General features: G+C 58.3%; 1 protein-coding gene across 10 annotated transcripts; it reads left to right on the top strand.

The window, feature by feature from the left end:
- The first annotated feature begins 1,225 nt into the window (after positions 1-1,225).
- Positions 1,226-27,269, top strand: LOC308607182 (protein AF-17). 10 transcript variants are annotated; one of them, XM_081218885.1, is made up of 22 exons: positions 1,242-1,640; positions 2,856-2,935; positions 3,423-3,477; positions 3,728-3,837; positions 4,829-4,932; positions 5,180-5,273; positions 7,439-7,594; positions 8,247-8,345; positions 10,862-11,000; positions 11,621-12,235; positions 12,693-12,874; positions 13,108-13,216; positions 14,450-14,516; positions 14,722-14,861; positions 15,352-15,549; positions 15,654-15,742; positions 16,871-17,220; positions 17,652-17,742; positions 18,777-19,133; positions 24,685-24,720; positions 25,289-25,408; positions 26,916-27,269. In XM_081218885.1, the coding sequence occupies exons 1-22, from the start codon at positions 1,532-1,534 to the stop codon at positions 27,093-27,095; spliced, it is 3,480 nt and encodes a 1,159-aa protein (XP_081075011.1). In that variant the 5' UTR covers positions 1,242-1,531; the 3' UTR covers positions 27,096-27,269. The 10 variants fall into 10 exon arrangements, with proteins under 10 accessions (XP_081075016.1, XP_081075014.1, XP_081075013.1 ...); XM_081218884.1 differs by having other exon boundaries at positions 1,243-1,640; positions 7,442-7,594; positions 10,862-11,078; XM_081218882.1 differs by having other exon boundaries at positions 1,243-1,640; positions 10,862-11,078.
- Positions 27,270-27,641: the final 372 nt, after the last annotated feature.

The following is a 27,641-nucleotide window of genomic DNA, read 5'->3' as shown; positions in this document are numbered from 1 at the left end:
GGCCGGTTTTCCCCCCTCCTCTCGGTCAGCCCCTCCCCCGCAGGAAGCGTTCCCGGCCCCGACGCCTTTGAAGTGTCGCTGAAGCCCCCAGGGCTGCTTCTCCCCTCCGCCACCCCATCTTACGCTGCGGGAGTGTGACCTTTGGTCCCTGCGGGTGTCCACCCCCCTTTAGGAAGTAGGGGGGTCAGGTTTCGTCCCCCTTGCCCACACCGGCCTTGGGGATGAAGCCTTCGGGTTGATGACGCCCCCTCACTTCTTCCCCAGACCCAATTTCAGGGACTTTAATACTTTGGGGTGCTGTGTGTGAGTCTATGTTTTGTGTTTGTGTACATGTATCGAGCTCAAGGGTAAATGTGTTGTTCGTGAGCACTTCCGCAGTAGTGGCTCTCTAACTCGCGTGGGTCTCTAAGCGCGCCTGAATGGCTGGACCTGGGGTGTGCCCCTCTGGGAGGGTAGGGTTAGTGTGGCTGGATGAAGCTAAGAGTGAGTCTGTGTGTCTGTGGGTGCCTCGGCGTGCTTCTGAGGGGTCTGAGTCCCTGTGCGTGCGTGTGTGCCTGTGAGCTGGACCGGAAGCTCCCCGAGGGCAGGAACACCCGTTTGTTCACTGCTCTATCTCAACGACTGCACATAGTAAGCATTCAATAAATATTTGTTGAATGAACAAATGTCTGCGTGTAACACTGTCTATCCTCCAGACAGGCCTCCGAGGGAAGAGCCCGCGAGCGGCCACCCAAAAAGACCCCCGCACACCGAGGGGTGAGCAGCCCACGTCGCTCCCGTTGCTTCTAGCGCCTCTTCCCCTGATCTCCACCTCCAAGTTTCCTTGGGTTGAAGAACAGTCGCAGAGACGAAGACCTGGGCGGAAGGGGCTGGCGAATCGGAGACCCGGGGCCGAGACCGAAGGGCAGGCAGATGGAGGGCTCAGGAGCGCCAACCGAGAGCCATAGAAAGAAAAAGGAAGAGGGAGAATGAGCGCGGAGCGAGCGAGAGAAAAGCTCCCTACCAAGCCAGGCTTTGTTCCCTGAACCTAAGACTTTACCCGGCGGCGGGCGGCGGGCGGGCCGGGAGCGAGCGAGCGGAGGCGCGCGGCCATGGCTGCCGCGGCCGGGCAGGGGGGCCGGGGAGGCGGCGCGTGAGCGGGCGGCGCGGGGCGGGCGGGCGCCCGCGATGTGCCACTCGGCACCTCCCCCGCCGGGCCCGGGCTGCGCGGCGGCCGGGCGGCCCTGGTAGCTGGGCGTGCGGCGCGGAGGGGGCGAGCCCGGCGCGCGGGTCTCATTGTTGGGGGGGGGCCCGTCGGGGCATGAGGGCGAGAGCACGGCGGGGGGGGCGGCCAGACAGAGCGAGCGAGGAGGAGGAGGAGGAGGACGCCGAGGAGGAGGAAGGAGGAGGCAAAGAAAAGAAGCGGCGGCGGCGGAGGAGGAGGAGGAGGGAGCGAGGAGGCGCGCGGCCCCCCGCTCCCTCCCTCCCCCCCTGACCCCCGACCCCCGCCGGCCGGCCCCCCGCCCCAGCCCCGGAGGGAGCTCATGGGAGTATGAAGGAGATGGTAGGAGGCTGCTGCGTATGTTCGGACGAGAGGGGCTGGGCCGAGAATCCGCTGGTCTACTGTGATGGGCACGCGTGCAGCGTGGCTGTCCACCAAGGTATGGGGGTGGCCCGCGAGGGGGCGGAGGGACCCAGGGGGCGGCGTGGGCAGGGAGCCCCCGGCCGCGCCCTCTGGAGACCTCCCGGGGCTCGGGCGCCCCTCCCCCACCCCACCTGAAGAGAAGGGAGGAGTCGGGGGGCTGCCCCCGCCTGGTCCTGGAGGACCGGGTCAGGCATTGTTTTCTTGCCTATTGTTCCAGTCCCGCGCCCCCCACCCCAAGTTGAGGGAGTTTGGGGACAGTCTAGGGGCCAATGAGTGCACTCTCCGCGCCCCACACCGCCAGTGTCGGGGCTGCTTGGAGAATGTTTACCTGCGAGGTGTCCCCTCCCGCCCGGTTATTTTGGTCCCGGCTCTCGGAGGGAGAGGTCAAGGGGGGGCGGTCATCCTCCCCTCCTGCTTCCGGATACTGGGAGGAGCGGAATTGGGAAGGGAGGAGAAGGGTCCCAGGGGAGAGGGGACTCCTAAAATCCTCCGGGGAAGAGTTGCGGATAGGAGAGAGGTTGCGCAGGGGGCCGGGAATCGGAGAAGAGGGAGGTTTGGAGTTTCCCCCAGCAGCACATGGTTCGGGAGTTAACTCCTTGAGGAATCTTGCCGAGGGCGCAGACTGGCATCTCCCGCCTGTCTGGCACAGCCAGCTGCCCCCCCCCCTTCCTGGGACAGCCCTTAATCCTGTCGCTGTCGGGTCTTCCCGCCACTCTCCTATTGGTTACCTGCACTGCACCTGCTCTCGGCCTTGACTTTTGAGCTGTACCTATTATAGTTAGTGGCAGAAGATGAGCTCCCTAGACCCCCGACTTCCCCGCCTCTTCCATTACTGGCCCTTTAAGAAATGCCCCCCCCCAATAACAACAAAACGCGTTTGTCTATCGTAAATGTTGTTCCGCTGATTTTCTCTTCCTGATGAGGAGGACTGGTCCTGGCAGGAGCTGGGAAACAGAAAGCTGGGTACAGAAAGGGCATGAGGGGAGGATCTTCTAGAAGTTTAAGGTCAAGGACTCAGACTTCCCACCTCTGCTGGGAGGACTTGGTTGTGTGGTTGAAAGCTGGCTGCGTGCTGTTGGGCATTCCTTGTGGTCCTGCTGTCTAGTGAGTGCCCCCCAGGCTGGGAACAGCCCCCTGGCCTAGTTCCTTAGAGTCACCCCCTTCCCCCAGTTATTCTGGGAACAGCCACTGGTGACAGATTTGCTTGGTGATTCTCCTCCCTCATCCCCAGCTTGCTATGGCATCGTCCAGGTGCCAACAGGACCCTGGTTCTGCAGGAAGTGTGAATCTCAGGAGCGAGCAGCCAGGGTGGTGAGTTTGAGACTCCGCTCTCCCCTCCTGTACACCTGAGCATCCCCCCCCTCCCCACCGAGCTAGGGGACTCTGAGGCTGAAGCTGGGGTGGGACTGTCACACAGGATTTCCTGTTTCCTGCACACCTATCACCAACCCCATCTCTCCCTCAGCTTATCCCTCCCTCTGCGTCACCTCAGGCACGGGGCCTTTTATTTTTGTTTGCTTGTTTGTTTGAGCTTTTTATTATGGAAAGTTTCCAACCTGTACAGAAGTAGAGGGAATGCTGTAATGAACCTCATGTTGATGTGGATCACCCGTCTTCAACAATGATCACTCGTGGTCAATCCTGTTTTCTCTGTACCCCCACCAGTTCCTCCTGAGACATCTTATCATGACATCCTGGGGCCCTCTGAATGTGTTCAGGGAGGGCCCAGCTCAGCAGATCCCCCACCCACTTTGGGAAAGCCCACCCCCCAAACCCCTGTGCCCCCTTTTATTGGCAGAGGTGTGAGCTGTGCCCACACAAAGATGGGGCATTGAAGAGGACTGACAATGGAGGTGAGGGGGTTGCTGAGCCCCGGGGCTCATCTGCTGAGGCCAGCAAGGCCCCCTGAGTGGGGTCTGGGAAGGCAGGAGTGGTCTGTGGGTGGGGGTGGGATGCAGAGGCTGGTTTCCCTTCCCTTCCCTGCCTGGCAGTGGAGTCTGATGGGGAGGCCATGGAGGAGGGGACCATCTGCAGTATGGGGTTGTGAGAGGTGGGGGTCTTGGGCTCGCCATCGCAGCTGAGGCCAGCCCCACACTGCCCCAGGCTGGGCCCACGTGGTGTGTGCCCTCTACATCCCTGAGGTGCAGTTTGCCAACGTGCTCACCATGGAGCCCATCGTGCTGCAGTACGTGCCTCATGATCGCTTCAACAAGGTCAGCGGCCCCTACCGTGCCCCATACCAGTCCCTTCCCTAGCCAACCATTCTTGGGTCCGTCCCTCCAGCCCTTTCTTCATCCAGTGTAATTTGATTCTGTCCAACCTACACTTTCGGGGAACTCAGGAGGTGGGTAGGCACCCTCCAGTGATAGATTCAAGCTCGTGCTCTGGAACTCAAGTGAAATAGTAGGCTCCCTTGCAGAAGTACTGCCTGAAGGTAGACCTTAGCGAGCAGTTCACTTATTCATTCACTGAGCACATTTTACTGAGTGCCTACTATGTGCCAAAACTGGGGCAAGATGCTAGACACACAGTGTTTAGTTTGATCAAGACAGGTGTGCTCCCTGCCCCACGGAACTCACACTTCTGTGTGGGAAGACTATAGATATCAATAAACAGGCAAATAAAGTAAATGCAACTTGTGTTAAGTGCTGTAAAGAAAACAAACAAGGTACTGAAATAAAGGATACCCTGGGGGGGCGGGTGGGGGCTTACTTTAGATAAAGTAGTCAAGGAGAGAGACATTTTGGTTGAGACCTGGGAGATGAGAAGGAGCCATCCTTGATGAGGGGGGAGAGTTCCAGGTACCAGGCAGAAGGAATAGCATGTGCAAAGGCCCAGAGGTGGGGATGAGCTCACCGGTGAGGAAGGCAGACACAGTCCCTGGCCTTATAGGGCTCACCGTCCAAGGACTGCACTGTCCAGTACAGTAGCCACTGGCCACATGTGGTTATGTAAATTAATTAAAATTAAATAGAATTTAAAATTCAGTTCCTCAGTCACACTAGCCACATTTCCAGCGCTCAGTAGCCTGTGCGGTTCGTGACTGCTCTGTCAGATAGTGCAGTATAGAACAGTTCCATCATCCCCAAAAGTGCTATTGGAGAGCCCTGACTTAGGATCATGGGGGGAGGATGGAATTGAGGGGGGAACCAAAGGATCCCTCGGGTGGAAGGGAGGAGGGCATGATTGTACTGTGTCCTGCAGACATGTTACATCTGTGAGGAGCAGGGCCGGGAGAGCAAGGCAGCCTCAGGAGCTTGCATGACCTGTAACCGCCACGGATGTCGACAAGCTTTCCATGTCACCTGGTGAGAGCCCCAGCCTGCGCTGCACCCACCCCGAAGGGTTCTCTAGCCAGCTGTACCAACCCCCTCCGAGGTTTGCCACGGGTGGCTGCCAAATAGGTTCATCCTAGCTGCTGTGTCTTTGGAGATGATGGCAGTGCTTTCCTTGGGTGGTCTTGGCTTCACCCCAGCAGGGACCTAGAAGGGTGCAAGGGAGGTGGCGGGTCTGGTTTGTGGCCACACCCTTCTCAGGCTGACCTCTCTTGGTTAGTGCCCAAATGGCAGGCCTGCTGTGTGAGGAGGAAGTGCTGGAGGTCGACAATGTCAAGTACTGTGGCTATTGCAAATACCACTTCAGCAAAATGGTGAGTTTCATCTGGGCATGAGTGGGTCAGTCAGCTGTGGTTTAGAGGGTATGGGCTGCAGGGCAGGCCAGTGCCTGGTGCTGGGAGGACAGACGTGGAAGGAACTATGTCCCTGCCCTTGAGGAGCTCACCACTGGATGAGGAATAATTGAAGCACAGTTGAGGGGTGTGAATCAGAGCCGAACCAGCCTCCATCCAGAGGACGGAGCTCAGGCCCTGCCTGTCAGAGTCTGGGAGGCTTCAAGGAAGAGGCAGCATTTAAGCTGAGCCAACATCTGTGGGGCTTGCTGTGTCCCAGCCTCTGTACTAATCTCTTTATGTGTGTTTTTTTTGTGTGATCTTCCCCAAAACCCTAAGAACTAGGTGTACTGCATTTCCCCGTTTTTATGGATGAGTAAGCTAAGACCCACTAAGATTATGTTATTTATCTCACAGCTGGTGTGTGGGATTCAGAACAGACAGTCTGAAGCTCCTCAGGAGCCTGCTAAGCAAAGACAGAGAGAAAGGAATCCCAGGCAGAGGGACTGGCGTGGATAAAGTCCCGAGATGAGAAAGAGCATTCCTAAGCAGCAGAACAGGGTGTGTGGTAGGGACAGGGCAGGAGATGAGGTGAAGACATTCACGCAGGGCCAGAGCTGGACTTGCTTCTGCCCCGGGTTCAGGGGCCCAAGGAGAGGCGGGAGAAGGGGTGCTAGTCCATGTTTGTGGAGAGGCGTGCATTTCCAGAAGCTGTGGGGTGTCCTGGAGAGGTCTGCTGTGGCCTGACTGGGAAGGCAGCTCAGACCTCACCCCCAGGCCACAGGCTTGTAACGCTGCTTGAAAGCAAGAGGGTAACATGATCAGATTTGTGCTTGAGGAAGATTACCCTGGCAGCCACTGTGAAGCCAGATTTGAAGGGCCAGGACGGCTGCTGGGAGACAGCTGCGAGAAGGGGGGGGATGGAGGGATGGAGCTGGGTTCTAGAACCATCTCTAGATAGACTCGCCTACATGTCGGGGTAGCTGAGAAGGAGGAGTTGAGGGTGGCACACAGGAACCAGGCTCTCAGTGCTGGGTGGATGGGGCTTGAGCACCTGAGGGTACTGTGAACAGGTGGTGCAGTACGCTTCTGTAGGGCTAGCATATGTCCTGGTCTGCCCCGGAGAGTCCCAGTTTGTGCCTCTTGCCCTGGTATAATTATTAATAGCTCCCCCTTTCATTTGCAGAAGTGTCCTCCTTTGGGTCATAAGTCATAGGGTCATCTAGGTGCAGGGTTTGATATCCACTTAAGACAAGGTAGGGCGCTCGGTTTGGTTCATAGGAGGTGCCAAGTGGGGATGTTCAGATTTGGTGGCTGTGAGGCCCCCGCGCAGGGTGGTGGTAGCAGGTCCAGGTGTATAAGGCTGGGGCTGGAATCCCCGGGTGCCCATCGGGTAGGGGGCTCAGGTGTGAAGAGAACCGTGAGGTGGGGAGTTTAGGGCGCAACAGAGCAGAAGCTGCATTTGACAGTTGGGAGGTAGTGGGTGGCCTTAGAGGGAACAGCTATAAGTCTAGGACAGGTGAAGCCATCAGCCCAGGCAGTGGGGAGTCCAGGGCCCTGGCTGGGGGGAATGGCAGCACAAGGGTTGTTTGGGGTTTTCTTGTGGATGTTTACTCCACCCCGCTTCTTAAGGGCAGCAGGTCCTCTGGGACAAAAGGAACCACTGTGTTTGGTGGAGGGCCGGGAACAAAGGAGAAGGGGTGATGGCTGGAGCAAAGTGTCTGGAGGAGAGGATGGGGCATGGAGTACAGGGGACCAGGGGCTCCCATGAGGGCTGTCCTGTGTGTCCTCCACCCCAGGGAAGGAGGTGGTGGTGGGCCGTGGCCCAGGGCCTGAGAGGGGCCAGGAGGGCACCATGAAAAGAGGTGGGCGGAGAGTGAGAGGCCTACCTCCGTCCGTGCCTTGCTGGGCCGAGATGCCCCGCCTCTTCTGGGCCTCCGTTGCTGCTGAATCTTGTGCACTGGACAAGCAGGCGGGGGAACTCGGATTCCAGTCTAGGGAACGCGCTTCCATTGAGCAGGGTATCATTAAGGACACAGGGTCCTCTTAGTGACAGGCAGGGTGGGGGTGGGGTCCCTGATCTTCAGGAACCTTTCCCTGGGCTAGTGAGAGGAGGGTATGGCAGTTCCTCTCGGTTCTCTCCCCAGAAGACATCCCGGCACACGAGCGGGGGAGGCAGCGGAGGAGGGGGAGGCACAGGGGGAGGCGGGAGCGGCTTCATCGCGGGCCGGAGGAGCAGGTCGGCCTCACCATCCACGCAGCAGGAGAAGCACCCTTCCCACCACGAGCGGGGCCAGAAGAAGGTAAAAGTCTTCTCCCTGTACCCCTCCTGCCCACTCACAAACACCTGTTTCTTTCACGAAGCCACCACAGGTATCCGGAGGCCCTAGGGCCTAACCCCTTCCTTCCTCTGAGGCCACTGAGGGCAGAGAGGGGACTGAGGAAGTGACATGTGAGGGTCACGGAGGGTGAGGTGAAGGCTTGGCTTCCCTGGGGCTCTTTGTATCTGTGTGGTCCCTCCGGGTCCTCCCCACGACAGGACAGTGTCCCCAACATTTGCACACACGCCACAGTCTAGCCACGTGTCGGTCCAGTTTGTAAGTGCACATGCCTGCGTCCCAGCCACACGCCACAGTGTGCCTGGCTCCCGTCCCTCCGCTCAGCTCCGTGTCCCGGGTGTGTGCTCACATGAGTGGGGCTCTGTGTCACTGGCATGATAATGGGACAGGCTATTTCTAGCAGGCAGTGAGGAGGAGGGGGAGGGGCTGTCGGCTCTCAGAGGAACCTGCCTGGGCCACTCCTGTCCCGCCAAAGTCCCCCAGTCCCTCCGTAGGGGGAGATGGTGCCCACAAAGTCTCGTCCTTGAGAGGACCCCAGTCCCCACATGCATGTGCTGTGTTTATCCCGACCCAGACTGTTCCCCAGCATCAGTTCCAGTCCCTTCTCCCTCCCCAGAGTCGAAAGGACAAAGAACGCCTTAAACAGAAGCACAAGAAGCGGCCTGAGTCACCCCCCAGCATCCTCACCCCACCTGTGGTCCCCACTGCTGACAAGGTACTGCTTGCTGCCTGCACCCAGGAGGGACGGCCACAGCAGCGGGAGGGAGGCACAGGGGGAGGGGTCAGGGTGAGCACCCCGGGCACCTCCGCAGCTTCAGGTTAATATGCCTCTGCCCCCCCCCGCCCCCCTCTACCCCTGTTCTAGCCCAGGAGGGGCCTCCGCTCCTCAGCCCCACCACTCACTGACCAACCAGGAGAGTAGGGGTGGGGTGGGGGGCACCCCCCTGCCTGCTGGCTGCCAGATGGTCACATCTGCCTCTGTCCAGACAGAGGGCCTCAGCACTGGGCTCCTGCCTGCAGGTACAGTACTCATGGGGTTTCTCTGATTTTCTGGGGCCCATTTCCCCAAAGAGAGCCAGGGAGGACCCCTTCACTCTCATCCCTCCTCCACATCAGGAGGCTGCCCAGAGCCTCTCGCCTAACCAAAAGCCCGCTCCATGCAAGCCGCAGGGACTGAAAGTGTGGCCCTTGATGGCTTGTGAGGCAGGCCTGTGGACCACACCCTGAAACCCCCACTGATCCCACCTTCCCGGTAGGGGCATGGCATGTCAGGCCTGACTCCAGAAACTGGCAACATCTGGATAAGCAACCAGCAGGCCCTACCCGAGGCCAGGGAATGGCTAATCCGAGCCAGAGCAGCCCCCCCGCCCCTCCTTCCAGCCCGTCCTCCCCGTGGAGGGAGAACCGGGGCCTGGAGACGCTGCCTCCTCCTGTCACCATTATTGCCCCATTCACCTCCACTGGCCTCAGGAGGTTGGCAGAGCTCTGGGCATCTTAGCAGGCAGGCTCAGGTATCAGGTTTCCAGGGTGATGTTGCTGTGGCAACTGTCCCAGTAACGCTCTCCCCCCCCCTGCTGCCCAGGGCTCACCTGGAAAAGCTTGATGTCTGCGCCCTCTGGTCTTTCCCTGGGGTTTGCAGGCAGGGGGAAAGAGAGGGCCAGAGATCTAGGAGTTATCCCAGTGGCCGGGCATCCCTTTGGATGTGTTGGAGCGGTCTGCCCCTCCCCCTCCACCCACCCCATCATTTCAGCCACCCCTCCCCCTGGGCCCTCTCCTCCCTTGCTCTCATAACCACATCTGGCTCCCTTCAGAACTCCAGCTGTTGAAAAGAACAAAGAAAAAGACAAGAGACCAGGGCTCCGCCCAGGAAGGGGCAGCACAGGGTGGCTCTCACTCTCCCATCCGTCCTCCCTCTGGCATTTGTTCATTTACTGAGTACCTGGTCTCCACGAGGAGGAAGAGCCGTCCCTGGTAGTAATACAAAGCCCTGACTCACTCACCACATGCCAGGCTCCCTTCTGGAACAGGGGGATGGAGGGGATGCCTGGGGGATTTGCTCATTTAATCCTCAAAATAATCCAATGAAGTAGGTATTTTATTAACCCCATTTAATAAATGAAGAAACTGAGGCACAGAGAAGTTAAGTAATTTGCCTAAAAGCACACAGCTAGGGAGTGGTGGAGTCAAGATTTGAACCCGGGCAGTCGGGCTTGAAGGCCTGTTCTCTTAACCACCACAGGACACTGTCTCTGCAGTGTATCACTAGCAGCCATGCCATCAGAATCATCATCATTATCGGCCCCATACTATGTATCTGGCATTGTGGTCCTCGTAATCCTCCAAGCAGGCATAATTAGCCCCATAAGGACACTGAAGCTCGGTGAGGTTGAGAGACCACACAGCGTAACACGGTGGTAAACGGCAGAACCCACCAGGCTCACAGACCCCAGAGACCCCGCTCTTCCAGCCACTGCTGCCGCCCTCAGACATGGGGGACTGTATCTTGCAGTAGTGGGGCACCTGATGGCTGATGTGGGTGGGTACACGATACCCGGGAAATAAGAGGACAGAAAGATTTGTTCCACCCCAGGTAGCTATAGGGTGACTTCACGGAAGAGGGGTCTCCCGGGCTGGATTTGGAAGGAGAAGATGTTTCCCGGGAAGAGGAAGGCTAGGCTCTGCGGGCAGAGGGCTGGGCATGGAAGCTCAGGTTGTCTGGGAAGGGCGTGGAGTGGCCAGGGAGCGGGCTGTCGGCCAGGTGGCTGCATCTGGGGGTGAGCATGGAGGAAGTGGTGGGGACTGGAGGGCCCAGGAATGGGGCCAGGGCAGCCCATTCTCCTTGGAGTTCCTCTTCCCTGCGTACACCACTTGCCAACACAAGTCCAGCCCTCTTAGGCCTAAGTATTTCTTAAATGAGTGACTAAGAAGGTATGTGCATCAGTACAGGCTCTGGGACTGTTTTCATCTCTCGCCTGCCCGAGGTGAAGGACAGACAGTTTCTTGGGTTCAGAGCTCCCAACCCTTCACACCCAGAAGTTACAGAGCTGCCTCCCCATCTCCCTGGCCTAGGAGCTCCTGCCACTATCCGCTTGCCCGAAAACCCTTCCTGAAGCTGACTCTGGGCTCCCCCAGTGGAGCCCTAGGTCCTGTGTCCTCCTGCTCCGCTCCCAAGCCAGGGTGAGCCCAGATCCCAGGAGCCGGCCTCCAGCCTTCCTCTCCTCCTCCCCTCAGGTCTCCTCCTCAGCTTCCTCCTCCTCCCACCACGAGGCCAGCACTCAGGAGACTTCTGAAAGCAGCAGGGACTCAAAGGGGAAAAAGTCTTCCAGCCATAGCCTGAGTCACAAGGGGAAGAAGCTGAGCAGTGGGAAAGGTGTGAGCAGCTTTACCTCCGCCTCCTCTTCTTCCTCCTCCTCTTCCTCCTCCTCTGGGGGGCCCTTCCAGCCTGCAGGTGAGTGTGGGCGTCCCGGAGGAGGCTGGGAGCGGGACAGTCTTTGGCCCTGAGCTTTTCTACCAGGGGCCCTTTTATGTTGGTTTGCGTCTCATTTGCTTCCTAAAGTGGTCGGGGTGGGGGGGATCCCCACCAAGTGACTCCTGTCCACACCCTCCCCTCAGCCCTCTCCTCTCGAGGTGGAACTCCCCTCCGGTCTCCCTCAGGGCCCACCTCTCCAACCCCCATAACCATATTCATTATCCCCTGCGCTTACGCAGTCAGGTACCATTTTTAAAGCACCAGCTCTAATCTCCTGTAATCTCTGTAGTCATCGTCGAGTGAGCTCACTAGGGTGGGAGTTCTCCTCCTCCTACTTTATCACAGGTGGGAAAGCTGGAGGGCGGGGACACTCGTCCCAGGACACAGAGACAGTGGCAGAGCTGGGACAGGAAACTCAGCTTCCCCGTCCCCTGACCAGAGCTCTCTCTCCTAGTGCACGCTGAGCGGGAGGGGGGCAGGGGATCTGGGGTCCAGCTGTAATTCCGTTTCCCCCTCTGCAGTTTCGTCCCTGCAGAGCTCCCCTGACTTCTCTGCATTCCCCAAGTTGGAGCAGCCAGAGGAGGACAAGTACTCCAAGCCCGCAGCGCGCCCCCCTTCAGCTCCTCCCTCTCCCTCAGCCCCCGAGCCCCCCAAGGCTGACCTCTTTGAGCAGAAGGTGGTCTTCTCTGGCTTTGGGCCCATCATGCGCTTCTCCACCACCACCTCCAGCTCGGGCCGGGCCCGGGCCCCGTCCCCTGGGGACTATAAGTCACCCCACGTCTCGGGGTCCGGGGCCTCAGCAGGCACCCACAAGCGGATGCCCACACTGAGCGCCGCCCCTGTGCCTGCTGAGGAGGCCCCTGAGACAGGCCTGAAGGAGAAGAAGCACAAAGCCAGCAAGAGGAGCCGACACGGGCCAGGCCGTCCCAAGGGCAGCCGCAACAAGGAGGGCACCGGGGGCCCGGCCCTTCCCTCCCTGCCCGGTGCCCAGCTGGCTGGCTTCACCGCCACCGCCGCCTCACCCTTCTCCGGAGGTTCCCTTGTCAGCTCTGGCCTGGGTGGTCTGGCCTCCCGTACCTTTGGGCCTTCCGGGAGCCTGCCCAGCCTGAGCCTGGAGTCCCCACTGCTGGGGGCAGGTTAGTGACCCTTGGGGATGGAGGGTATCTCAGGGCCCAGCCAGTCTAGTGAGGGGACAAAGGCACAAACATGCAGTTAGAAGGAAATGTGATAGAAACTGCTCCAAAAGACAAAGGATGCAGATGACAGTCACCTCTGAGACACTCCCCCAGACCCATATTCTGCATGGTTGTAGCGGGAGAGATTGCCAACAGGACTTAACCAAGTTTGGGTTGGGGAATTAGAAAAACTGGGAATCCTCCAGGCTTTAGCAGGGCAGTGGAATAAGCAGGCATGGCAAGCAGATGTCACCCAAGCAAGAAGTGACATCTTTGCAGCAAGAGGGTGAGACTGGTGTGTGGCCAGATCCAGGGGGGTGTTCTCCTTGGGGAGAGGCTGCTCCAGCCACCTGACTAAGGTGGGGCGTGGGGGAGTGGTGACTCTAAGCTTCCCTCTGTGTCTGTCTTGTGCCTGTAGGCATCTACACCAGTAATAAGGACCCCATCTCCCACGGTGGTGGAATGCTGCGGGCTGTCTGCAGCACCCCCCTCTCCTCCAGCCTTCTGGGGCCCCCAGGGACCTCGGCCTTGCCCCGCCTCAGCCGCTCCCCATTCACCAGCACCCTCCCTTCCTCCTCTGCTTCTATCTCCACCACTCAGGTGAGGCCTTACTCCTGGGCTCCGCCATCCCTGGGCAGGTGGGGGACAGCCTGCTGAGGACCCCAGCTTTCCATGGGAATTTGAGAGATTGGGCTTGATCACCACCAGAACGTCTCCCTCTCTCTGGTCCTCTCTCCTCCCCAGCACACCTGGTCCCCTCCACCCCGGTGCACACAGTTGTGCTCTAGATCCGAGAATAACCACCAGGCTGGACTGTACCTCCTTTCCCTCAGGTGTTTTCTCTGGCTGGCTCCACCTTTAGTCTCCCTTCTACCCACATCTTTGGAACCCCCATGGGTGCCGTTAACCCCCTCCTCACCCAAGCCGAGAGCAGCCACACAGGTATGTGAGCCTCTGACCCCATTCCCCTTTCTTCCCAAAGGCCTGAGGGGCACCTGTCACCTGCTTGTCACCCCAGAAAGGATGGGAGGGCTTTCTGGCGGCCCCCACACTCTGGCCATTGCCCACCCTGCAAAAAAACATTCCACGCACAACAAACCTACACTTTCACATGAAAACCCCCGTGAAGAGGCGGGACAGGACAGGGCAGAATAAATACTGCTCCATCTCACAAAAGAAAAAGGCAGAGAGATGAATGACTTGCTCAAGGCGGTTGGGGTAGGAAAAGGCAGAGCAGCAGCTGAAATTCTGGTACCCTGGCTCCAAGCCTAGTTCTCCTACCGCTGTAGCCTAGCTCCCTGCTGGCCTCTTAGTGAGTTCTTGGGATCAGAGTTTACAGAGATCCCACCAGCTGGACAACAGCCTCTCTGGGTATTTAGGAGTTAAGGGGGCGGATCACAAGTGCCCCTCCCTCTCCCTGGAGAGTCAACCCAGCCCCAGAGAGCTGATTGGTGCAGAGGTACCACCTGGCCGGCTGGAGGGCAGGGCTTACCAGTTCAGGTGAGCCTTAAGGGGGCCGAATCTGATTCCAGAATTAAGAACCCTACAGAGTAGTTGACTGTATTTTTCCAAAACGCAAAAGTGGAATTCAGTGGTCCAACAGGGTTTTGACGTCTAATTTTTTAGTTTATTAATATAAAAGTCATATAAAACTGATTATAATAGCTACAGTAATTAAGGCCTTGCTGCATGGCAGCTAAACCGTTCAGATGAACGCTTCACATTTACTACCTTATTTTAATCCTCGTAACAATCACTTCAGAGAGGTTAGTTTCAAGCCCATGGTCACACAGCAAGTGGTCACACAGCAAGTAAGTATCACATCCAAGTTCAACTCAGGACGGTGTAGGCCCCAAGTTTCTATGACTCTGAAGTTGTACGTTTTCCAGGAAAAAAATTAGGAGGTGGATCTGAAAGTAACCAGGCTGCAGGAGCCTTTGTGCCTAGAGAAGGGGGAAGGGACGAGACCTCATGGCTTTGCCTTCCACGGCGCTGGGTTTCCAAGCCAGGGCTCCCAGCGCCTTAAGAACTAGGACTGGCTATCTGGGGTTGGGAGATCCTGGGGGAAAGGGGTCTGCGGTAAGGTCCCAGATCCCGCACCCACTTCCCAGGCGGGGACTGTGAGGCCGACGGCACCTCTTCCTCGCTGATCCCCGCCCCCCTTCTCCTTCCAAGAGCCAGACCTGGAGGACTGCAGCTTCCGATGTCGGGGGACCTCCCCCCAGGAGAGTCTGTCTTCCATGTGAGGGAGAGAGTGGCGGCTTGGGGGAGGGGCTGGGAGCGGGGTGGAGGGACTGCCGGGGAGGAGAGGGCGGAGAGGCGGGCGGCGGGAAGAGGGTGGGATCCAGAGGGGATGACTGAAGCCCCTGAGGCGGGAGGAGGAGGGCAGGGAGACTGGAGTGGGGGAGTGAGGTAAGCCTGAGCTCGGTCTTCCCTTCTGACCCCAGGTCCCCCATTAGCAGTCTCCCAGCACTCTTCGACCAGACAGCACCCTGCGGGGGCGGCCAGTTGGACCCAGCGGCCCCCGGAACGACTAACATGGAGCAGCTGCTGGAGAAGCAGGGCGATGGCGAGGCCGGAGTCAACAGTGAGAAGGGGTGACGTCGGGCTGGGTGACCTGTCCTAGGACACCCCCAGACTCGGTCACCTTTCTCTCCCAGGTCCCCAAACGTCTTTAAGGTTCCGCCTGCGGCCCCGCCCCTGCCTTAACTCTGGCCAACCGCGGGCCTTGCCTTCAACCCTCGCTGGGTCCTGCTCCTGGGCCCGCCCCCTCTTCGCAGGGCTTTTGGCCCTCACGACCTCCTGGCCCTTATTTTCCTAAGCCCCAACTTCCGCCCGCCCCTTCCCTCCCAAGCACTTGGCCTCCACCCCAAGCCTCAGGCCCCACCCGTGGTCCTCACACCTCCAGCTCCCCAGGACTCACCTGAGTCCCTCGCTAGCCGGCGCCGTCTCTGCTAGGTCTCAGTCCGATTTCCTCCGTCAGGCCCCGCCCTTCAAGCCCCGCCCCCGGTCACCTGGCCCCGCCCCCAGCCTTTCCAGGCCCGCGGGGCTCAGGCGCTCTCGCCTTCTGTCTGCAGTCGTGGAGATGCTGAAGGCGCTGCATGCACTGCAGAAGGAAAACCAGAGGCTTCAGGAGCAGATCCTGAGCCTTACGGCCAAGAAAGAGCGACTGCAGATTCTCAACGTGCAGCTCTCTGTGCCCTTTGCCGCCCTGCCTGCCGCCCTGCCTGCCACCAACGGCCCTGTCCCTGGGCCCTATGGCCTGCCTCCCCAAGGTAAGGGGAATCCCACCCAGCCCGGGGATGGGGGCCTCTGCTGTGCGGTCGGAACTGGCCCTGACTCCAACCCCTGACCTCCTTCCGTGATCCCCCTCCATCAGCCGGCAGCAGCGATTCCTTGAGCACCAGCAAGAGCCCTCCGGGGAAGAACAGTCTGGGCCTGGACAACTCGCTGTCCACGTCTTCCGAGGTGGGCGCCACGGGGAGGGGCACCAGGGACGGGCAGGAGTGGGGAGGCGCAAGGGCCTTCTAGTTGCATCTCTACCTTGCGGCTATTGGAGGCTGGACAATGGAGTGATTGGCTGAGTAACTGGTTGACTGACCCATTCATTCCTTCGTTAAATAAGTAATAATTATGAGGTGCCTGCTTAGCTCCAGGCATTGGCTAAGCAATGAGTGAACAAATCGGACAGTCTTGCTCCTGGAGACAGGCTCGATCCAAGAAAATCAATAATTACAAATCAGGAAAAGTGCGAAGATGGAAATAATTTGAGGGCTATGAGGAAGAATGGAGGGTGGGATTCTTCTCTGAATATAAGGTGGTTAGGGAAGGCCTCTTTGAGAAGTGTTTGTGAAGAGTTTATTAGAGTTTGTTGTAGCTGCACACAAAATAATCCCCGTGTAATTGCTGGCGGTTGGGGGAGCCGTTGCTATTGTTCCATTGTGGTGGTTCTGGAAATCAAACAAAGTGGGTTCTTGTTCTCCCTGCTACTTTGTAAATGTGTGACTTGGGCAACAATAGTCATAACAGTAACCGACATTAATTGCATACCTGCTCTTTGTCATGTCCTGTGCTGAGACTTTTAAAGGCTTTGTGTGTTTCGTCTTCACAATAGTTTTATGGAATAGGTTCTCCTCTTACCCCCATGTTATGAGTGAGGAAACCAAAACAGAGAAGCCACTCAAGCCATTAGATTGTGGACGTGGGATGTGAGCCTGAATCTTTCACTCCAGCTGCCTGCAGAGTTGTTTAGCCTGTCTAAGAATCAGTGGTTTCACCCATAAAAAGACAGTAACGAGTTAGTACAGGTCAGGCACTGAATCCTGGGTCTGGTTCACCAGGTGGTCACTACCGTCATCACTGTTCAGTGTTAAACAAGCATCATGAGGGGTGCTGGGCCCCTAGGAAGTGACTTGTGAAGACTGTTTGGATTCTTATCCTTTATCCCGGGCCTTGCTTCTTCCTGGGTGGCTCTGCCTGGGGGAAGGAGGGGGTGGCTGTGCTCTGTGAGAATGCTGGTGGGTGCCGGGCCGGGGGCCAGAAAGGTCATGCTGGCCCCCTGCCCCTCTGACCCCTCCCTTCCCCCTCCCTCCCCAGGACCCACACTCAGGCTGCCCAAGCCGCAGCAGCTCGTCGCTGTCCTTCCACAGCACGCCCCCACCGCTGCCCCTGCTCCAGCAGAGCCCTGCTACTCTGCCCCTGGCCCTGCCTGGGGGCCCTGCCCCGCTCCCGCCCCAGCCACAGAATGGGCTAGGCCGGGCACCCGGGGCAGCGGGGCTGGGGGCTATGCCCCTGGCTGAGGGGCTGCTGGGGGGGCTGGCGGGCAGCGGGGCCCTGCCCCTCAATGGGCTCCTGGGGGGGTTGAATGGGGCTGCCGCCCCCAACCCCGCGGGCTTGAGCCAGGCTGGCGGGGCCCCTGCGCTGCAGCTGCCAGGTTGTCTCAACAGGTGAGGGAGAGCTCAGTCTGGGGGAGGGAAGGGGGAGGCTGGCTCTGGGAGGGAATCCCCCCAAACACCCACCGTTCCTCAGAAGGAAAGCTGTCCTCTGATCTTACAGGGTCTAGAATCTAGTCACCCCAGGTTCTCCTTAGATGTTAGATGTGAGAGCCCTCCGGATGGTAGCTCTCCAGGGACAAAGTCGTCTGTGTATGCCTTGTACCCTAGCTAGCCTAGGTTTTCCTTCTGGGAAAGTTCTTCCCTCTGATGTGCCTCCCTCCCACTGTCCTCTCTGAGCTCAGTCCGTTTCGCTCTAGTCCTCTAATATCGCACATCCCTGCCTCTCCCCACCTGGGTCTGAGGGAGTCTGGGAAGTTAGGGGAGCAGGCGAGGAGGGTTCCGCTGTCCCTTCCCATGGTCTGTGATTTGTCCCCCTGCCTCAGCCTCACCGAGCAGCAGCGACACCTCCTGCAGCAGCAAGAGCAGCAGCTCCAGCAGCTCCAGCAGCTCCTGGCGTCCCCACAGCTGACCCCGGTAATGCCCCTCCCTTCCTGGGCCACCTCCCCTCCCCCAGCTCTGCTGGAAGGGCCCTCTCAGAGGGTCTGGGCCAGCCCAGGGAGGGCAGCCCCAGGCTGGGTGGAGAGTGCCCCTAAGGGTCATGTGGGGTCAGAGGGCATAAGGATTCCTCTCGGGGCGGGGGGGGGGGCCCTGGGTACTGGGGAAGGGATGCTGTAGTGGCCCCAGATCACATCCTAGCGAGAGGATCTGGAGGGTGGTGAGTCCTCAGTTACTGAGCGTTTCTAATTCCAGCCCCAAGGCTCTTCAGTGGGGAACTTCAGGGTCTGCGTAGAGCGTTGGCCGAGCAGGTGACAGACACCGCTTCAACCAGAGCAGCCCCTTTTAGGTCTTTCTTGTGTGTTGAGTTCTGCTAAGAATTCCTTTGGAGGAAAGGAATTCTTCCTTTTAAAAAGGAGGCAGTTGAAAAAATAGAAAAATATTCATTTTCATATAAAGAAACATGAGAAAGATACATAAGAAACCAATTCAGTTGGTTATCTACAGAGGCCACATGGCAGCAGGGGTAAAAGCAAGGTTTCTGAAGATAAGCCGTAATAAATCACTTTGGGTTTTGGAACACTGAAAATGCTTTGCCTATTCAAAGCAAAAATAAATGACTCTTAAGGGAAAAAACAAATGAAAAAGAGGGGAGTTGAAAACTATTGACCTCATTCAGTGTTTCTCAACTTGGGGTCATACCATCCCTGGGGACATTTGTGGTTGTCATAGTAACTGAGGAATTGATTTAGTGAGGGGGCGGGGTGGGGCCAGGGATGTTAAACCCCCTGCACTTGGCCGGTAGTGCCCCGGCTGACAAATGCTGACGGTGTGCAACCACTTTCTTGTCTGGATGCGGAGACTGAGGCCCAGAGGAGGGAGTTAGACGGAACCTTGACTGTCTCCCAGGTCTTTTGCCTCACGGTCCTAGTGGGATAGGATGGGGCCCAGGCCAATGAGGGCAAGATGACCCTGGGGACCACTGGCCAGTAAGCAGTCTGGCCCCCTTGCAGGAACACCAGACTGTTGTCTACCAGATGATCCAGCAGATCCAGCAGAAGCGGGAGCTGCAGCGGCTGCAGATGGCCGGGGGCTCCCAGTTGCCCATGGCCAGCCTGCTGGCCGGGAGCTCCACCCCGCTGCTGTCCGCGGGCACTCCTGGCCTGCTGCCCACAGCATCTGCCCCACCTCTGCTGCCCGCCGGAGCCCTGGTGGCTCCCTCGCTCGGCAACAACACAAGTCTCATGGCCGCAGCAGCTGCGGCCGCAGCAGTAGCAGCAGCAGGCGGACCTCCAGTCCTCACTGCCCAGACCAACCCCTTCCTCAGCCTGTCGGGGGCGGATGGCAGTGGCAGTGGCCCCAAAGGAGGGGTAAGTAAGGGGTCCGGCTTGGGGGAGGGGCCGGGAGTTGGGCAGAGGGACCGTCCTGTCTCCCTTCTCCTGGATGGGCAGCGAGGGAGCATCAGAAGGTACATCATCAGATGCGTCATCAGAAGGAGGAAGGAAGCGACCCCTAGGGCAGCAGAGTGCCCTGCTCTAGACCCCAGGGCCTCTGCCAGCACATGGGTGCCCTCCTGCAGATCCAAGGAAGGTACACTTTGCACATGGGCTAATAGCGAAAGGACCAATTAGGAAACGGCGTTCCTCTGGGGAGGCCCATTAGGAAAGGCTGTTTCCTCTCTGATTGGACCATTTAGAAGAAGATGCTGCTCTGGGTGGGCCATTTCAAGAAAGGCCCTCCCTTCTTTTGAGGGCAAAGGGCCAGAGCCCGTGTGCTGCCCTCAGCTGGCACATGCCTGCTTAGCTGGGTGCCCTATGCAGGGCAACTCCCCCAAACACACACACAAGGCGACGCTGGTATGCAACCGCCAAAGCCCAGACCCTTACTGCACCCAACATCAGCTTTCTTGACCCAGGACGCTCTTCTCAACCGGGTGTTAGGACCAGACACCTCCCAAAGCCCCAGTCTTCCTCCCTCTTTTTCCAGACTGCTGACAAAGGAGCCTCAGCCAACCAGGAAAAAGGCTAAATCCACCCATGCTCCTGCTGACCCCCCAAGTGGAGGGGCAGATCCTGGTCTGAGGGGTCCCAGCCTGGAGCGGGCACCTGCACCCAGACACTGGAGAGCCCCGGCCCAGAGCACGTGCTGAGGCCCGGGGAGTGTGGGGCGCTTCTGGTGCCGAGGACTGAGACCGAGAGGGGAGCCCCTTCCATCTGGCCCCCCTCCCCCTCTGCACTGGCCCCTTTGTGAGGGGCTCAGAAGGAGGACAGGCTCCAAGCCCGCCTAGGAGCCCCCACTCTCAGCGAATGTTTTGAGGTTCCCCAGAGAGCAAAGTGGGCCATGGCATAGGTGGGGGGTTCGTTGAACCCCCCACGTAAAATGGATTAGCACTTGAGTGGGATACGTGGGGGGCTAGGCCCTGGGCCTGCCCCTGTGCGGAAGTCTTTTATGGAAGAAGGCGTGGCCCTACTTGACCTGCAGTTTCTTCCCACCTTGGGCAGATGGCAAGAGGGCTTCCTTGGACTGTTTCTCGCTGGGCCCCTTCCCCTGCCCCCCGACAAGGGTCACAAGCTGAGCTTGTAAAAGCCCACAGGCTAGGGGGCTGAAGGAGGGGTAGGATGGCATCAAATTTGGCCCAAGCCTCCCTCCCTCTGGGGGGTGGGCCCCAGTGATGGGCTGGGGGAAGGCAGGGGGTGGGCGGCCCAGCCCCCTCGATCCCCTGCCCCTTGTTTGCACTATTGGATTTAGGAGTGCCGAGGGTGGGGAGATGGAGCTGCCTGACTCAGAGAGCGTGTATGCGTGTGCGTGTGTCTGTCCGTCTGTCTGTCTGTCTACCGCTGGAGCCCGAGCAGCTGAGGGCAGGGATAGGAGCAGCGCTCTGATGAGGCGGTATCAGAGGGGCGCTCCCAGCTCTTGTTTGCACCCTCTCACCTCACCAACTTTGGTCTCTCTCTGGGGCCCGAATGGTTCACAAAAACCAGAACCTTACTCCAATATTGGAGAGTAACTGGGGGCTGGGGGCTTTGAATCAGGGTAATATCCTGCCTTTCCTCCCCCAGACTCCACATGGTCTCCGTGCCCCCTCAGCGCTCCCGTTCCCCCACTGATACTTGGTCCTGCTTCCCTGGCAAAGGGGAGCCCCAGGGATTGGGGGACGAGGCAAGGGGGGTAAAGTGCCACTTCTTTCAGTGAAACCTTCCTCCCAGGATTAGCCAGCCTGCCTTCCCGCACCCCACCCCCACCCACCAGGGGAGACTTAAGCTTACGCTGACCTACAACTGTCCCTTCACCCACCAGCTATTTCCCCGGGGTGTAGTGGGCAATTCTCACCTTAAAGAGTCCCCACCTGCCCAGAGCCTTTGGTGGCCAAGGTTGAGGGCCGGTGGGACAGCCAGGAGAGGGGCGAGGTTGAAGCCTGTGTCTGTGTCGGGTGCACTGGGGTCGGAGCCAGGAGGAGCGTGGCCAGCTTCCCTGATGACCACGTCTAGTCAGTCTCTTTGCATGTGTGGGTTTGTGTGTGTGTGTGTGTTTCTGTTTGGGTTTTTGTTGTTGCTGGTTTTGTTTTGTTTTTTAAATAAAGAAAAGAAGATGTGTATATTTTTGGCAATGACAGAAACGTAGTGCAGATATATTTTTGCCTGTGCTGCTCAACTGGTTTTTTTCTGATACTGAAAATAATATTAATATTCCTGTTGATAAGACTTTGTAAGATGTTAGGGAGCTGATAATGGAGGGGGTGGGTGGGATCCTTCAGAGGCAATTTCTTAGGCACTTGCAAGGGCTTGGGGGGGAGGGGGGAGGCAGTTGTGATGACCTCAGAAATACTCACTTTTTATTAACGCTAAATATCAGCTAGAAAGAAATGATAGAATTCAGCATTTTATTCATCTTCATCTATTAAGCTGTCTAACTCCCTGCCCCCAAACCACTGAAAAGAAAAATGACCTTCAGAGATTCTTAGAAGAGTTGCTCATTCACACCCACACCCTTGCCCAAGGCCGGCCCACTTACAGCCAAAGTCAGCTTCTGTTCTGGACAGTGAGGGAAGTCAGTCCACCCCAAGGCCGCTGTGGCAGAGGGTGAGAGGTCCACATGACTTAGTGCACTGGAACCAAGCCCTCCCCTTACCTCCAGCACCCGAGAGTCTGGGGTTCTCATCTTCAAGAGTCTCTGTTTTCTGACTTTGCCCAGGCTGGGGTGCAGTGGCACGTCGGCAGGTTAGGCTTGAAGAAGGGACCCAGGCTGGGTATGGATTGGTGCTGTGCCTCAGTTTGGGGCAGGGGGACGTGAGAGCGGTGGTGCATTTCCTCTTTCGAGGGAGCTTTATAATAGGAAAGGTCTGGAGCGCTTCAGGACAGAGTGGGGTCCCAGTGCAAGGGGTAGGGCTACCGAGACAACCCCCCCACGCCGCCCCTGCTCCCAGCCTCAGTCCCTTTTTCTAGGATGAATTTGGATGGGGAGTAGAAAGGGATGCAGATTTATATATGGCTCTGTCTAGGGGAGGGGAAGGATGTGGTTTGCAGGGCGGAAGTGGAGTTTGAAGATGCAGGGTGGCGCTTAGTGTGTCATCCCCCTCAGCGCAGAGGTGTGATTGCAGTGTGCATGCAGAGCCGCTGTCTGGCCTTGAGGTCACAACTAGTGCACGAATGTCAGAGCTGGAAGGGACCTGTCTTTAGGTGTCTTTTGAGCCAGCTCCTTGCTTCACAGGTGATAGCTCCAGGCCTAGGAGGGGCAGGGGCTCAGGGGCAGAGCCAGGACCAGCCCTCAGGACCTTGGCCTCCCGGTCCTCGGCTCTCCTGTCCCACTGCACTGCCTCCTTGTGGCTGTCCGTCTGTCCCCGTGTGTGTGACGCGTGGTGTGAGTGCAGGGCTGTGCCGGGGTGGGGGCCATCTGTGAAGCACTGACTGTCTTAGCTCAGAGCTGATGGATCCTCTCCAGAGACAATGACACTTTAAAGGTTGCCTTTTCTTCTCTAAGTTTTTCCGATTTGTTTATGAGCTTTTCCCCTCAGACTCCTAGGTCTATTGCTGCCTCCAGGTGCCCTTCCCTTGAGGCCGATGAGAGCACCCCTGCCCACTCCTGTCCTGAGTTCTAGGGAAGTACTCCTAGGAAGGGAGCCAGAGCCTGGGAAAGAGAAAGAGCCAGCTCTGAGAAAGGGTGACCTTCTCCACACTGCCCTTTCCCAAACTGGAAATGCAGACAAGTTTTCAAAGGCACAGGCTCCCCCTGCCAGCTTCCAGCATCTTCCTTGGTGTGCGGTGGGCCAGAGTTAAGGGTAGGCAGCTTGCTTCCAGTTCTCCTTTATCCCAATTTATTTCCTGGGGAGAGGTGCCTGGAGGGATTAAGGTCACTTCAGTTGGGAATTTGCAGGAAAGCGGGGCATAGTACCCTGGCTCCCTCCGGTCACATCAAACCAGATTAAAAGTGTGTCTGGCTCCCAACCACTTTGACTTGATCTACTGAAAAGTTGGGGACTGAGGGGGTGCCTTCATTGCCCTTTGGTCACGTCCTTCAGCCCAACTTGGGACTTAGGTGGTGGGACTGGAGACCCAGACCCTGGCTCCTCGCCTGTCCCCCCCCTTTCCGCCCCAGCCTCTCTCAATGTAGCAGACCCTTCCTCGGGGAGCAGGGAGGGGAAGCTACAGTTTGCAAACCCAGGGGCTCCTTTTTCATTGTTTCTAAAGCCTCCTTTATATCCTCAACCCAAAAGGCAATGCCCCTCCCCTGCCACCTCCAAGCCTGGAATTGTGCATAACTCGGATCTTGTATCTTTGTATAACGGAGGTTATTTGTACGAAGGGCAGTTCGTAAACAGCACTTGTTCTTTTAATAAAAGAATGTTTTACAAAAAAAAAAAAAAAAATCCAAAGAGACCCTGCTTTGTCTGGCTTTACCGAAGGGAAAGGGAGAGGGAGTGCCATCCGTGGGAGCCTTGGGAAGGGATGGGGGTGGGGGGATGGTCAATGAACATTTCTTTAAGCACTTGGAATAGTAGTTCACAGACCAAAATGCACAGCATACCCGAAATACCCTGCATATTGAAAACGCAGATACCTGTGCCCCACCCATAAGAATGTAATGTGTAGGCCTGGGCCAGGCGCGAATCCGATTAAAAAAACAAGCTCCGTAGGCGATGAGATGTGTCCGCACCGCGCTTCTAGAAGCTCTGCCCTAAGGCTCCGCAAGAGAAAACGGTTCCGGTCAGGGTCCCCGCTCGCAAGTCGGGGGCCCGGGCGGCGCAGGCAAGGAAATGAGCGGCGATGCTCCGCGCGGGTCATTCGCAGACACGCGGGAACCAAAGGGGGCGCCGGAGAGCCCTCCACACCCCGGGGCCCCCTAGGCGGCTGCGGGTCGGCTCTTCGGCCCGACTTCCGGCGGCCGGGGCTGGTCGGCTTGCGCAGGCCCGCGGCCCGCACCGCGCAAACCCCGCAGCGTCTTCCGGGCCGAGGCGGGGCCGGGCCGGGCCGGCGGGAGGCGGGGAAGCGAGAAGGTGACCGGGGCGCGAGGCGGAGCCTGCGTGGTGGCGGCAGCGGGGCCGGCGGGGCCGGCATGGCCGGCTCGGGGGCGCTCCTGAGGCCGGCGGCCCTGGTGAGCAGCCGCGGCCCCGCCGTCCGGCCCGCCCCCCGCAACTCCCCCTCCCGAGCCCGCCCCGCCCGCCCCTCGGTTGAGCGTCCCTCAAGCCCCTACGTCGCCTGGGCCTTTGCAGCCCTCCCTGGGCGCCCGCTGGGTGCCAGCGCCTCCCCCAGCAACTCCCGCTCCTCTCTTGGGACCCCTTATTCTTACCCTCGTATTTCTCCCACGCGCCTAAGCCCTGTGGTCTCCTCCCTCCCGGATGACTTCCCTCTGGAAGTCTTCCGCTTTCCGTTGACTTTATTTTTCTGTTTCCAAACCACCGTCTTGCGATGCCTGCTTGCCTTGCAGAAGCCGAACCAGAGACGGGACATCACCTCCTGGCTGGTAAGTACTACCCACCAATACCCCGTTTCCACTTCTCTGTGCCCTAGTCCCCCAGGCCCAGAGACCCCAAAGGTAGAGACCAGAGGAGGGAACCAGAATGGGTCAGCCCTGCTTTGTCGATTTCAGCCTGAGACTGCCTTGTCCATAGCTACCTTCCCGATGGCTCAGGGGAGATAGAGTGACCAGAGGGCACAGGGCAGGGAGCAGGCTTCTGCCCTGAGAACAGCGGTGCCTGATAAACCCAGCCCTAAGTGCACTTAGCCCCGCCTAGGCTGGCAGGATCCTGGGCCTCCCCTCCCTCGCACCCAGGTGAGAGCCAGGGTTTGAAAGGAAGGCCTGGACCCCGAAACCTATGTGCTTGCATGGCCTTGAAATCTCTTCTCTGTCTGGAGCTCTGGGGCCTTAGGGTGTCCTGGGGGGAGTGTCCTTGCAGGGTGGCATCACATCAGCCTCCTGCAGAGGAAGCCTGTCACCAGCCAAGGCTCTTGGGAAACTGGACAAGGCCACAGGCAAGGAAGTGCTTCCAGGGCATGAGCTGACCCTCACTCCCTCATCTTCTCTGCCACAGGCCCGATGGTTTCCCCAAACCCCAGCCAAGTCCGTGGTGGCCCTAAAAACACCCATCAAGGTGGAGCTGGTGGCTGGGAAAACCTACAGGTGGTGTGTGTGTGGCCACAGCAAGAAGCAGGTGAGGGACCTGGTCCCCCTTCCCGTTGATATATGACAGCTGTGGTTGGGGACGCTACATGTTGCCCAGGAACTCCCACCCAAGACGTTCCTCTTTTTCCCACACATACCTGAGGGGCAACAAGGGAGACTGGGGGGGAGGGATACTCTCGGGCCAGCGCCACTCACAGCCCTGAGCTCACCGTTCTCTGCATCCCCCCTTCAAGATGCAGCCAGAGACAGCAACTCAGTCCCGGGGCCAGTCGGGTGGAGCCAGGGTTCAGTCCTCCGCTTCCAATGCCCCCTCCTCCTCGGAGGCTCTGGGCTCTGCCCTGTCTCTCTGTCCCCTCTCTCCTTCTTCCTCCTACGAAGCATCTGGGTCAAAGGTTCCCAGGCCTCGGACGCCAACATTGGGAAGACTCTGCACAGCCTCTCTGGCCCCGTGTGCCCCTTCCTGGCATCTGCTCCTGAAAACCCTGCCTCGGTTTCTGTGACTTTCCTGGCTTCTTGCTGTCTTGTCAGCCTGGCTGCCTGCTCCCAGCTCCTTCTCTCTTCTGCTCCAGGAGCCTTTCATCCAGCAGGAACCTGCCCCATATTCTTAGCCTCCTGGGTCCCTTTCTTTCTTGAGCTGGCTGTGAACTGTGTTCCTCCAAGCGGCATGGCGTGGTGTCAGCAGCCCAGGGCCCCCGAGTCCCGCTTTGCCACTGATTTGCTGTGCACTTTGAGCAGGTCCTCGTGAGGGTGGCGCTGTGCCGCCCACTGGTGAGGCCTAGCACAGGAGGGCCCTCTGTGCCTCTGTGCCTCTTGCCCTCTGGGACAGGTTGCTGATTTTTTATCTGCACACTTCTCCCATCCATTGTCCTATCCCACCCTGACTCCAAGGCCAAGAGGCCTTGGGTCCAGCTCTGCCACTAACTAACTAGCTAACCACCTCTCTGGGCCTGTTTCCATTACCCAGGAACACCTTCCAGGATGGAAGGGCATAGATGCTCACACCAGGCAGCCAGTTTGCTGTGGGACATCCCCTTCCCCCCTTCCCAGTTATTTCCTGGAGCCAAACAAAATTGATACCCCAGTCTTAAAGCCCACCCAGAGAAGTTTTTACCCCAAGAATATGGAGAAGGAAATGAGTTTCATGAACCAACGGAGACTCAGAGCCATTAAAACAAAACAAAACAAAACAACACCTATCAGCGTAAACATGGCTGATACCTAAGGGCCCATTTCGCCTTGAAAATTCTGTTCTTGTGCCCTGGTCCTCTGGGGACCCCAGAAACTACTCCTGTAAAGACTCATACTTACTGAACACCTTCTACTGGCAAAGTACATGATAACCATTATGTATTTTATTTTCTTGGGATGACGCTACTCTTTTCACTGTCACAGTACAGATGAGACAGGTGTGGTAGCGAACACAGGCAGCATCACTTAGGAGTCTGGGCCCTGAGCCCTGTGTGCTGCTTCTCCCAGCCCTGCCCGGCCTCAGCAGGTGGAGTTGGGTCTCTTACTTTCTTTCTTTCCCTCACCAGCCCTTCTGTGATGGCTCCCACTTCTTCAAACGCACTGGCCTATCCCCACTCAAGTTCAAGGCCCAGGAGACCCGCATGGTGGCGCTCTATACCTGCAAGGCCACCCAGAAGCCCCCATACTGTGATGGCACCCACAGGAGTGAGCGGGTGCAGAAGGCAGAAGTGGGCTCCCCACTCTGAGGGGGCGGCTGCTGACCGGCCCAAGAAGGGATCACCCCAGGGACCCCAGTACCCGTAGCTGGCTTGTGAAGGACTTGCTCCCGTAACCCGAGGTCTCCAATCTGGGGCAGCTGGAACTGGCCCCTGCCCCAATGCCTGCTGGCAAAGACGACATTAAATAGGCGTGCCGGCCCAGAGTAGCGTTCTTGTGGTCACTGGTGAGGGACATGACCGGTCCCCCTTCAGGATCTTAACATGGGCTGGGGACACCTGACTGGCCACGGTGGGGGGGGGAGGGCAGTTCAGGTTCACTCCATATAGGGTCCCCCAAGGCAGGCTGAGCCCAGAGACAAGAGGAGGCCAGGGCACCCAGCCACCCTTTCCCTGTCCCCTCTATCCCAAAGAACTACAGGCTCTGGAGAGTATGCAGCATTTATTACAAAGCCAGGAGATACAGATGTCCCAGGAGAAGGATACAGCCACAGCACCTCAGACACAGGACGAGGTGTGGACACAGACAAACCCACTGGGGGACGCCTGACCGCAGACACAGAGGCTGTGATACTC

Source organism: Mesoplodon bidens, assembly GCF_964165515.1.
Source record: "Mesoplodon bidens genome assembly, chromosome: 19".
NCBI lineage: Eukaryota > Metazoa > Chordata > Mammalia > Artiodactyla > Ziphiidae > Mesoplodon > Mesoplodon bidens.
Note: the sequence above shows the minus strand (reverse complement) of the source record. Positions and strands in the feature narration are given on the sequence as shown.